Below are 13,318 nucleotides of genomic sequence, written 5' to 3'. Positions count from 1 at the left end.
CCCTTCTGCATTTAAGCAATTTCTAAATCCCCTTCTTCTCAATGAAGTATTTCCCAACCAACTCGAGAACACTTCCCTTTCACCACCGCAGCAAAGAACCATTTACTTACACACGCACATGCACACACACACTCAGTACCTAGTTTGTTCACCTTATATCCTTAACATATCTACTTAATAAAGTGCTTGCTCAACTCCTTGAAATCACGGTCCTGTCATTCAACCTGTTTTACACAAAGCTCCATATAAATAGCACATGAAGTGGAAACTAGCTTCCTAAAACCCAGAAAGAAAGTTAATAAGATATACAGAGCAGCCAACAAGCAAGAGGTTCTCAGGGTGAGTAGGAAGAACATTGTGGATAAGGCAGGGCAACAATTGACAAGTCAGAGACTCTTTGTCAAAAGTTAAACCAACCTGAAGTCAATCCATGTTTAAAGGGGCCCTCTGGAGCCATCATGAGAGTAAAAGGTACATGCTTCACCAACACCATCAAGACAAAAACCTCAGCCTTTTGGGGAAGAGATGGGAGGGGGAAGAGTCAAAGGTTCTATGAAAGCGTTCTGCCTCCAGGTTCATATCACAGAGATTCAAGTCTCAGGGCTATTAGAGGGCCCCAGGTGACCAGTTAAAAAGCAGCTACAGACATGAGGGGTTTCTATAGCATCCCAGTTCACCTACCTACCCTCACCTTCTGTGCTTTGAACTGCTCAGAGTAGGGCAGTCTAGTGAAATCTGTCTAGGACACCACCTCTGAAAGACAGGCACCAGGGGAAAAGGTGGAGTTGCTATAGAATAAATCTTTATACTATAAACTATCAGAAATCTGTATTTGAAGACCATCTGCAAAAAGAGATCAGTTTCCTTTAGAACAACAGGTGGTCTCTCATGGTCAACTATATATAAAATACATGGCCTCATTATTATTAGCTGATAGCTTTCACTGAGCACTGAGGTTCAGTCAACGAAAGGGAATTTCTACTTTTCCTAGTAGCAATGACTCATGCTTCACACACAAAGCAAAATATCTAGGCAGCAGAACAAAGGTCACCCTGAGATAGAAGACATACGTGTCAATCCCCATTAAGAAACAAGCCCTTATTAATATGATTTTAGGCAAATACCTAAATCTAAAACTTGATGCTAATGAAGATTCCTGTACTTGATTACCAACTTATCATTTAGAAAGAGCTACTGTTACGAAAAAGTACCATTCCTGTGATGTTTCACATTTTTATAATGTCCTGGGGACAAGTCTTTGCTTCACCCTTGAAATTTTATGAAAAGAGCACCAGTATATTTACTGCATATTTGGTGAAAAAGAGAGTAACCTCAGAAAACAACACATCAATCAAAATTACAACCCTAATACTGTTATCTTATCATGAACAACAAAGATCTATGAGTTGGCTTTCCTTTCTACCTAATGAACTTTTTATGTTGCTACTCTCCATAATCTTCTCTGCAAATCAAACCTGCTACCAGCACACAAGTAGCTCGCGCTGAGCTCTCTATACCAAATATGTATTCTCACTGCATCCTTCTCCATAAAATTAAATCTCTTCTTTCAAAATATACTTCTATAATTGCTGCTGACTACCTAGAATGCCTGGACTGCCTTAGGCACACGGCTTTACTTCTCTGAAGTTCCAATTTTTTAATTGTGGAATAAGGGATTTATGTATAACATTCTTAATGTTCCTTCTACTCTAAAACACTTCCCATGACATATCATGAATTTCTTTTTTACTTTCCCCACCCAACCCCTAAACTCCTAATAGCTAACATTATCCTCAATAGCCCTAGGGTTTTTAAGAGTCAATATTTATAATTTGTATCATTTGTTTTACATGCACACATAACAATGACACGTTCTCATTTTTTTCTTGAGAATAATGATCCATTCTCTTTTCCCTATTTATTTTAAACTCCCTCATGAAAGAAGATTCAACTAATAAAGGACAATGAATAACATTAAGTAGATAAGCACTTAAAAGAAAAAGGAACTTCAAAGTGAATAAACCCACTCTCATAATACAGGAGGGCCTAGAATAATCCCAGTAACAAGATTTAGAGTTCTCATGGTGCCACCTAGTGGACATTCGCTCTAAATTCTACTTTAAATTTAAATTACTTTTAATCAGGCTTTCTATATTTTGACATCTTACACCACCTCTAGACTTTAAGTTTGCCTGAAAAATAGATTTAGGCTCTTAAGTAGCCAATCAACTGAAGAATATTCCTTTTTAAAATGATCCTGCCTCAAAGCATCGACTTTAAATCAACTAAATGAAAATAACACAAATAATAAAACGAAATATAATAATAAAATGGTACATTGACACAGAAGATTTTCTTCAAATTTAAATAACTATAAACCCTTCCAATTAGTCTCCCCTAACAGTTTAAAACTAATCAACATTATTCAATTTAATACAGTTTAACCGTAATCTTCATGCTTTAATGGAAAGAATTATCACTCCTCCATCAAATAAAAACACAAATCTTGAACTGAAAATGATTTTAGAGATCCCTTACATAGACCAGCAATGGGGGGATGCTAGTCTCAAAATGTACCTCTCATTTACTCTAAAATGGCTAATTCAAGACAGCTTAATAGATCCTTTCTTACGTCTACAGTTGCTACAATTGAACCCCAGGGAGCTCTTAACCCACAATTTACCACGGGGGGGGGGGGGGGGAGAAGAAGCAGCAGCAGCTACCCCAGGAGACATTTAAGAACATTCACTCTTAAGATCTACATATAAGAAGCTGATCTCTCAATTGTATTTGTGTTTATGATCACCTAATAATTATTTTCTCTGTTTGGTGCATACACCTGGAAAATGTCCCTCCCGTAACTGCAAAGGAAGTCAAGTAACGTATTAGGAAGAGGAAATGACACAGGTTACCAGATGAGAGTCTACCAACATCAAAGGCTCCAATATCAAGGCCAGTATGGCAGTAAAGCAACCTACACCCTTCAAACAGGCCAACAGATGAGAGAAACATGTCAAGAAGCTCAATTCCAATGCACCATTTTGGCCAGATTTCCACAAATGTCATACTAACTTCATAGCTAAGTTTAATCAAATGAAAAGATGCAAGTTTAAAAAGGAAATAAGATGTTAACAATCAAGTCAATCCTCTTTCATCTTTAAAAATATATACAGCTTAATTTCTCTGGACAACGGAGATAAAGAGTGACCAGCATTTCATTTTAAAAACATAAAACAATACTAACTTTTTATCTAAAAACCTACTGAATAATTTTGTAATTTTCAATTTCATATTAAATAAAATATATTTACCAGTTAATCACCAAATTATTGGTTTTATGAAACCTTAAAAAAGGTTTCCTCTATCCCATTACTACCAAATAATAATTTTAAAAAAACAACACATTATTCCAGCTCTTAAAGTTTTCCTCAGAAAACTTTCCTTCAAGGTAAATTAAGACCTGTTGATTGCATTTTTATGGTACTAATAAAAATAATGATCACTTAGCCTCTACATCTGTTCTCTGACAGGTGATATACTTGCCATGTCATTCTAACTCTACTGAAGGACCTTGAAACAGCAGACGATATATTAAGATTTGCCCCTCTGGCTCATTTCACCGGCAAACTAAATCACAAGTATGAAAAATGAATACACCTTTGAAACACCATTTAAAATACTACACTCAGAGGAGTTGTTATGGAGTGAATCACCTCCTCACATTTTGGCTCTAAATCCAAACCACAAGCACTTACCACCACAATCCCTCTACAACCCTCCATTTCACTGCATACCTGTGGGGCTTGGCCGGCTGCCAGCTTTCCTGCTCTTTTGCTAGGAGAGGCCCTCTCCCTTGGCTGTCTGGAGGGGGGGGGGGGCGGTGTTACAGACCTTTTGGTAGGAAAGTGTATCTTCCACTTACCCAGTATGCCAGACAATCTCATGATATTTAAAAGTCATTTCCCCTCTCATATAACAATGAATTTGCAAGCTGTCTGACACTCTGATCTGTATTTGTCAACAAGGTGTCTTTCAGCAGGATTAATTAGTCAGGCATAAAGGCTTTTAGAGGGAGGGGGTAAAAAAAATAAGCATTAACAGCCTCTCTAGTTCCACATTTTGCATTCGTCACGGATCACAGCGTGTTTCAGAGATGGTAATACAGTTGGAGAACTAAACTATGCATGGAAAGGATGAAATGCCAGTATTACTTTTTGGTAGCATAAGTCTTCTCTGGGGTTTTTTAACAAAAAGGTTGCCCCCAATTTCTCTCATAAAAGCATATTCCTAAAAGATAAATCCTTCCAAGGAAAACCCATCTTTTCGAAACTTCAAAGGTAAACCCTGAAACAACTGCTTTAAGTAGGACGACCCAAGCTGTCTGTCCCAGTGTGCCAGGGGCAGTCCTGGTTTATGAGAGTGGTCTCGCATCCTCTTTACTTCTCAGCAATGTGTGTCCCAGTTTGGACAATAAATTACAAACTCATCCAAGCTTTAGGTACTATCTCCTTTTTTTTTTTTTTTCCTAAAGATTTTATTTATTTATTCAACAGAGACAGAGACAGCCAGCGAGAGAGGGAACACAAGCAGGGGGAGTGGGAGAGGAAGAAGCAGGCTCCTAGCGGAGGAGCCTGATGTGGGGCTCGATCCCACAACGCTGGGATAGCGCCCTGAGCCGAAGGCAGACGCTTAACCGCTGTGCCACCCAGGCGCCCCATCCTTTTTTTTTTTTTTTAACCACATTTTTACCATAGCCACATTTTTACCCTGAACAGCTTCCCATATTTTAGAACGTCGTCCCAAGAAAACACATTCCTATGTTTTTTTCCCTAATGCTCCTCCCCTTCTCTTCCAGATGATAACAAAGGGCAAAAGACCTCTTCCTCATTCCCATCCATGACGACCTTACACTAAAATAGGTTCCTGAGACACACGTCTCCCACCGTAGCTGACGTACACCTAGTAAAAACGGCTTAGCACAGATCAAAAGAATATAGCCATCCCCAAATCATGCAACCTTAGATTCCTGTAACAAAACACAAAAGGAGAGAAACTAAGAAATATTCTACCATTTCCAAGAACTGTACTCCTCATTGAACACTCTCCTACAAATCTTTCTATCTGTCCACTACTGGATGTCACCAAATCAGCACATCTACAGGCAGATGATACCCTCTCCCTCCTTCTCAGGAAAAGAGTATCTCTGAGGCAACAACCAGATCAGGTTATCCCAGATAAAGTCACCTACCAAGGAAACCAGCTCTAAAAACAGAATCACACTGGGATCCCAAGCAGGGACTAGATTTTTCAAAGCCTGGCAAGGATCCACAGCTCAAAACAGGTGACAAAGAATAGGTATTTGGATTGTAAAGTAAAATTACTGTCAGCAGTGTTTTTCTATGACCTTGGCTGATTCAGTATGGAGTTAAAGATATTGAGGACCTGATGGAAATCCATGGGCCTGAGGTCCCCATACATTACACAAAACACTAGGTATAAATGAACGGACTTTGTTTTTAAGTCAATGGGAGCCACCATGAAAAACAAGAAGAGCTAATCACTTCTCAATGTGGTGGCAACAAAAGAAAAACAAATTTTATGAGACTGACATGTTACTACTGCGCTAACAAGGCCCCTGACAAACAAATTTTAAATGCTTCAGCCTACACGATGGATGGGAACTTGCTGCTCCCCAAATTAAGATGAGAATTTACTGCAATAAACCTATATCGATGTGTCTGCTGATATATGACATCAATACATATCCCTACAAAAACATCACTGAAATGAGACTATGGCTACCTCCCATATTCAGCATCCTCCTCTATCATAAACTGTTATCCATGAAAGAGATCAAGAAATACCTAGTTTATGATTTTACTTTTATATAAAACAAACCTAAGCCTCCTCAAACAAATCTAATTACCTATTTTTAAAGACTCTCCCTCCCTATCTCCAAATCTCTCTTTATTAATTCCAAAATCGTCCCTGGAAGAAAACTAGCTAAGGAAATTTAAAGACCAAAATGTATGTATTTTAAATCTTCATAAAAATTCAAGGATGGCTTAACAAAGGAATAAAACAAGACATTAAGCATTCTTGAATTAAAGTGATTAAAATTTCAAAAACTGCTTTGCTTTAGACTCATGTTATTATAAAACATACTAAAAACACTAAAACTGCCCTCTTTCTGGGAACATGACTAACCTTTTAAAGCCAGTCTTGAAATTAATTCTCTAAAAGTCAGATGCTGCTAAATAGACTTTAGCAAAATATTCTTAACACTTAGACAATACAAATTCTGAACATTCATTACACCACATTTCATCAAATCTAATTTGCCATTAATTGTAGGATAAATCATTACATTATATTATATATCACTAAGAAAGAAAAAAAGCTGTCAAATAAATCTAAGATATCATCGACCCAATTTCATGCACCCAATATCAGTGATACTAAAATGTGAAGGAAAAAACTATCTTAGAATTGGTGAAATACTCTCAAATTCCTATAGCCATCTATTCTTTTGCAATTCAAATATGATTTATAGTCTGCAATCAAAACCATGAAATGAAAAAAAATCAGAATATCCTACCTTCTGTACTACACTCAGGAAAGCTATCAACGAGGGAATCCGAATATGCTTCAGCAGGACCAATCAATTCAGAACCATCATTAATTATTCCACCCTAAAAGGAGAGTAATTGTGTTTCATTGTTAATAAGAGTATTTTAAAAATGAATAATAAATGAACACTAGTTATCTCAACTGAGTATGTATAAGGATTACAGGAACTATGCATCTGTTAAACTAGATAATAACTGCTTTTAAAAAAATCAATAGGGGGGCGCCTGGGTGGCACAGCGGTTAAGCGTCTGCCTTCGGCTCAGGGCGTGATCCCGGCGTTCCAGGATCGAGCCCCACGTCAGGCTCCTCCGCTATGAGCCTGCTTCTTCCTCTCCCACTCCCCCTGCTTGTGTTCCCTCTCTCGCTGGCTGTCTCTATCTCTGTCAAATAAATAATAAAATAAATCTTTAAAAAAAAAAAAAATCAATAGGAATATCAGTATTGACACATCAACTGTAACAAACGTACCACACCGATGCAAGGTATTAATAACAGGGGAATCTCTGTGAAGGGGAAGGGGATCTACAGGAAGGCACTAAATTTTCCCTTTTTTTTTTTTTAAGATTTATTTGACAGAGAGAGACAGGAGCGCGCACGCACGCACGTACACACACACACACACACACACACACACACAGGGGTAAGGGGCAGAGGGAGAGAGAAACTTAGACTCTGCACTGAGCGCAGAGCCCAACATGGGGCTCGATCACATGACCCTGAGATCATGACCTGAGCTGAAATCATGAGTCAGAAGTTTAACCGACTGCGCCACCCAGGCACCCCTGAAAGCACTATACTTTCTGCACAATTTTTCTGTAACCTAAACTGCTCTAAAAAATAATCTATTATTAAAATCTATTTTTGGTCTATTAACATTCAAAAGGAATATTATGTTTATAATATCATATGGCTTGTTATAAAAGCATATTTTTTAAATGTATTGAAAATACTCATTTAAAAAAAGCAAGAAAAAAAAAAAAAAAAACACCACCAAGTAAAGACTATTGCTCAGTATCCTTAGTGACCGATCATTCTGATTAGTGATAAATGATGGGACCTCATTAGAAGTCATTTAATTTTATCAAATTAAAAACTACAATACATCACACAGAACCTCAGTGATTCCAGAAATACCCTAAATTTGAAAACCACTAAGACATAATAATGTATGTAAAATTAAACAAATTTAAGATATTTGTATTATTTTTAATAAGTACAAAATTGATTTTTCCATGTGACCATTATTTTAATTCTATATTTAGGTTTGCAAATTCAACCCTCAAAAGGCTGTTTTCTCTCACTCTATGTGCAACTAGAGAATGGTACTTACCAAGTAAGTGGTGGTGGTGTGATTTTGTGCTGTCGTTTCACGGACTGCTCCAATCACGCATATAAAGGCTTATAATCCTTAAATAATTATAACTAAAAGAATAGCTCTTCTGCTTCTTAACATCTTTCCTTCTACCATCCATGAATAGTTCCATGCCCCCAAACACTACTACCATGATAGCAAAACCCAAGAGAAACACAAGACCCCCTACTTCCTCTCACCTTCAGCACAAAGAACTCAACAACTCTCTTTACATAATCAAAAGTCTTGGGACGCCTGGTTGCCTCAGTCGCTTAAGCGTCTGCCTTCGGCTCAGGTCATGATCCCAGGGTCCTGGGATCAAGTCCCACATTAGGCTCCTTGCTCGGTGGGGAGTCTGCTTCTCCCTCTGCCTGCTGCTCTCCCTGCTTGTGCGTGCTCTCTCTGACAAATAAATAAATAAAATCTTAAAAAAAAAAAAAAAAGTCTCCCTGCCTGCTTATCTTTAAGAAAGAAAAATTTTAAATGGTCCCTCTCAGATTACCAACTTTTACTTCTCAGAGTGTTAAGTGAGCTGAAACTTTAAAACAATTACTCTCTTTATTATTTTTATTATTATTTTAATCAGAGAGAGAGAGTGAGCACAAGCAAGGGGAGTAGCAGGCAGAGAGGGAGAAGCAGGCTCCCCACTGAGCAAGGAGCCTGATGCAGGACTTGATCCCAGGACCTTAGGTTCACGACCTGAGCCGAAGGCAGCCAAGCGCTTAACTGGCTGAGCCACCCAGGAGTCCCACAATTATTCTTTTTAGAGGCAAGAATTTATATCACTTTGTTCTATTTGTCTATTAAAATATTCAAATCACGGTTTATACTTGCATTCTTCTCTAAAAAAGAAGAGTATCTATTTCAGACTAAGCCATCCAAATCAAATCTTAAGAAAATCTGCAAATATTCCTGAGAATTTTAATAGACAAAGCTGATTTTGTTTATAATCTCACTTAACAGAAGGTACCTTTCAACTATTAACTACCTCTTCAACCACCAGGTGTGTGACTTTAAGTTACCTATCTATAAAAGGGAAACATTATCTATAACTCAGTAAGTGGTTAGGACTAAAAGATTTCATATACGTAAAGTGTTTAGAACAACATAAGCACTCAAAATAATTTTATTTGTTAATATTAGCTGATATAAGATCTGTTTACAAGATAAAATAACAAAAGAATACTAAAGAATGCAGAAAATGTTTTAGCTCAGAATCCCAGAGAAATTTTATTTACCTAATTGAACAAACGATATCATACAAAGTAATGCAGACTAAATCCTTAATTAAACAAAATAATAAAAACTGTTCCATAGGAACCTGAGGAAAGTAGTGGGAATATATGTCACAATTCTATTTTAATCTCTACATTAAATCTCTAAATTAATTGCTACTTTGATCTCTAGACCAAAACATTAACCATTTGGTGTTCTTCACTACACAGCAGACACCTCTTGTTACACAGCATCTCAAAGTTTTTTGTTAACGAAATGTCAGTCTGGAGGGTGAAGGAGTTCAGGTATGATGGAATAAGTAGATTAGCAAACACTCTTCCCAAAAAGCAGTTAACTAGAGAAAACTGTCAGGACGACCAGTTGAGGGCTCTGGAAATTGACCAAAAACGTAAAACAAATGAAGAAGCGGTTACCTGTGAAAAACCATAAAACCGTAAGTAAGAACTGTGGGAGTCTGTGGCATTCTTGCCCAGGGTTTCTCCCACCTTCCAGCCCAGCTGGGTTGCCATGGTAATTATACAAGGGCAAGGCAAGCCTTGAAATTCAGCAGATTCACTTGCAGAGGAGGCTGGCACGATTTGGACTGAAGCACAGAAAAAGTCCACCCCAAACAGTACTATCAGTAATAGTAGCGATCCCAGTGCTAACACACAGTGGCTCAGCATACATGACGTTGCGGCAAGCGAAGAACCAGCATATTAACCAGACATTTCGCAGGGAGATACAGAAAATACACAGCCATGTGGGTTCTTAATATGCTCCGTACCCCCCCATGCAGGAGAGACCAGAGAGAAACTGAGCAATTACAAATCCCTGGCAAACCATGATGGTGCACACACACAAAGGAAATCCAAGAGATCCCAGGGGAAAGCAAAAGCCAGGGCAAACTTGAAAACTGATTGAACTTTGAAAATACACCAAGAATCATCAGCATGTGGAGGAAACATATAATGGAACAAAGTGTTTAAATACAAGCAAAGACCAATCACTGGCTGACCACTAAGCTAGGATGATACAAGACTAATCCCCAGTTAGCCAGGTTTAAAAATACAATAAAAATTAAAAATTGAGCAGAGATATCAGCAGTCATTCACTGCCCATTAAATAGACTCCGCAGATTCAGTACACTTTACTGAACATGCTAACAAAACAATGCTAACAACCCTCAGGGCAAAAATCAGAACTCCGATCTGCTATATTAACCAAAACTTCCAGTTTTCAACAAAAAAAATCATGACACATACAAAGAAATAAGAAAGTGTGTGCTCCATACGCAGGGGATTGGGAAGGGAAGTAATCAATAGGCACTAACTCTGAGGGGATAAAGATACTGGACTTAAAAGGCTAAGACTTCAAAGCGCTATTTATAAATATATTAAATAACTGAACAAGTCGTGATTAAAGAAGTTCTTAAAGTATGATGTCTATGAAAAAAAAGTATGATGTCTATGACTCATGAAATAGCAAATATAAAATATAAATAAATACAAATTATAAAAAAGAACCAAATGAAACAGTATTCATAAGAGCCAAAAGTGGAGATAATTCAAATGTCTACCAACTGAATCATAGATAAATAAAATGTGGCATATTCATATCCACCTAATGGAATATTATTCAGCCATAAAAAGGAACAAAGCACTGACACATGCTACCACATGGATGATCCTTGAAAACATTAAGCTAGGTGAAAGAAGCCAGATGCAAAAGGCCACATACTGTATGATTCCATTCATGTGAAATGTCCAGAATAGGTAAAGCCATCAAGACAGAAAATAGATTAGTGGGTGCTAGGAGTTAGGGCAAGTGGGGAAGGAGGTGTAAGTGCTACTGGGCAGAAGATTTCTTTATGGGGTAATGAAAATGTTCTGGAATTAGACAATGATAGTGGTGGCATAACCCTGTGAATATACTAAATACTACTAAACTTTATACTTTAAAATGCTGAATTTTATGTTATGTGAATCTCAATTTTAAAAACAAAACCAGATGGAAATCATATTGAAAAGCATAGTAACAAAATTCAACAGATTTAAGATGAATAATAAATGAACTTAAAAATCAATAGAAACTACCCAAAATGAAAATCATAGGAAAAAAAGACCTAATAACAATAAAGAGAATCAAAGAGCTGTAAGAATAATATCAAGCATACCAACTTACATGTACCAGGCATGAGAGAGGAAAAAAATATTTGAAAAGATAAGGCAGAAAACTTTCAAACTTTGATGAAAAATAATAATCTACCAATACAAGAAGATAAATTAAACCCCAAGTGGATAAACAGAAAGATATCTACACCTTGAATCACATTACTGAAAGATAAACGCTAAATTCTGAAAGCAGCAACAGAAAAAGACTTCTATACCAGAATTACAGTAAAAGTAACAACTTCTCATTAAGAACAATGAAAAACAAAAGGCACTGAAATGATAAATTCAAAATGCTAAAAGAAACAGTAAATCAATAATTCTATATATCCAGATACACTATTCTTTAAAAATGAAGGGCAAACAAAAACAGTTCCAAAGACAAAGAAAATCTGTTGCTAATAAACCCGCCTTAGACACACACAAAAAACTACAGGAAATCCTTCAAGCTGACAACATACGGTAATTCAAATCAACCTGAACAAATAAAGAACACCAGAAAAAGGTAAATATGAGGGTAAATATAAAAGACTATATATGTTCTTCTCTTTTCTTCTCCTTAACATTAAAAGACAACAAATCATAACACTATATTGTTAGGTTTATAATATATTTGAGATACACATATGATAACAAAAAAGGAGGAGTGAATAGAGCTTTATGGAGCAAACTTTCTATATTCTACTGGAATTAAGTTAACATTAATCTTAAGTAAATTGTCATAAATTAAAATGCATTATTTTAATCCCCAGAACAACCATTAAGAATATAATTTAAGGGGGCGCCTGGGTGGCACAGCGGTTGGGCGTCTGCCTTCGGCTCAGGGCGTGATCCCGGCGTTGTGGGATCGAGCCCCACATTGGGCTCCTCCGCTATGAGCCTGCTTCTTCCTCTCCCACTCGCCCTGCTTGTGTTCCCTCTCTCGCTGGCTGTCTCTATCTCTGTCGAATAAATAAATAAAATCTTAAAAAAAAAAAAAAAAGAATATAATTTAAGGAGCACCTGGGTGGCTCAGTCAGTTAAGTGTCCAACTCCTGATTTCGACTCAGGTCATGATCTCAGAGTAGTGAGATCCAGCCCTGTAGCGGGCTTTGCCCTAAACAGGAGTCTCCTTGAAATTCTTTCTCTCCCTCTCCCTCGGCCCCTCCCCCACTCCTGGCATGCTCACTCTCTCAGGCTCTCTCTCTTTCCCTTTCTAAAATAAATAAATCTTTAAAATACATACATAACTTAAAGAACATAAAAGGGAAATTTAAATAGTATAATAAAAAAATATTTAACACAAAAGATGACAAAAAGGAGAAAAAAACAAAAAATTTATGAAATATATATAACATATAGCAAAATGGTATATTTAAATTTAAAGGACTGACTATGCCAATCAGTGACAGCAATTTTGAGACTGGAAAAAAAAAATAAGGTCAAACTATATAGTGCATGCAAGAGATACCCATTAGATTCAATAACACGAACAAACAGAAAGCAAAAGAATGAAAAGAAAGTGGCAACCCTCTCAGGTCCCCTCCCTCCTTGGGAGCTTCGTGCTATCACTTTACTATTGCTCAGTAAACCTTGTTTGCTGCCAAAAAAAAAAAAAAAGAAGAAGAATGAAAAGAAAGGTTCCATGCAAAAAGAGACCTAGAATAGTCTTTATTAAACAGTGGTCTATATTAAAATCATACAAAATAGACATTAAGACAATAAATACTACTCAAGTCAAGGAGGGCCATTTCGTAAGCCTAAGAAAATCAACTTATCAGGAAGCTATACACATGCACATGACAAGAGAGCTCCAAAATAAATAAACATTAACAACTGAAAGGACAAATAGAAAATTCAACAATAATAACTGGAGGCTTCAATACCTCACTCTCAGTAATTGACAGAACTAGATAGAAAATCAGCAAAGATACAGAACACTTAAACATCACTGACAACTAATTTGAACTAA

The 13,318-nt window shown here is 36.9% G+C and overlaps 1 protein-coding gene across 10 annotated transcripts in view; it reads right to left on the bottom strand.

Annotated features, from left to right (window-relative positions):
• The window catches only part of RPS6KC1 (ribosomal protein S6 kinase C1), a 236,120-nt gene that overhangs the window by 181,843 nt on the left and 40,959 nt on the right, over positions 1 to 13,318 (bottom strand). For 9 of the 10 annotated variants that reach the window (XR_006777787.2, XR_006777786.2, XR_006777785.2 and 6 more), the window contains one exon: positions 6,599 to 6,692. The exons of the other annotated variant lie outside the window; for it this stretch is intronic. Coding sequence is in view for 5 of the 9 variants with exons in the window: in XM_045787882.2 (XP_045643838.1) it covers positions 6,599 to 6,692 (94 nt within the window). In the remaining 4 variants the exon portion in view is untranslated. The remainder of the gene's footprint in view (positions 1 to 6,598; positions 6,693 to 13,318) is intronic. 10 annotated transcript variants of the gene reach the window in all.

This window comes from Ursus americanus, chromosome 2 (assembly GCF_024610735.1).
Source record: "Ursus americanus isolate L20-20 chromosome 2, mUrsAme1.1.p, whole genome shotgun sequence".
Lineage (NCBI taxonomy): Eukaryota > Metazoa > Chordata > Mammalia > Carnivora > Ursidae > Ursus > Ursus americanus.
The sequence above is the reverse complement of the archived record's forward strand: the minus strand, read 5'-3'. Positions and strand labels throughout refer to the sequence as shown.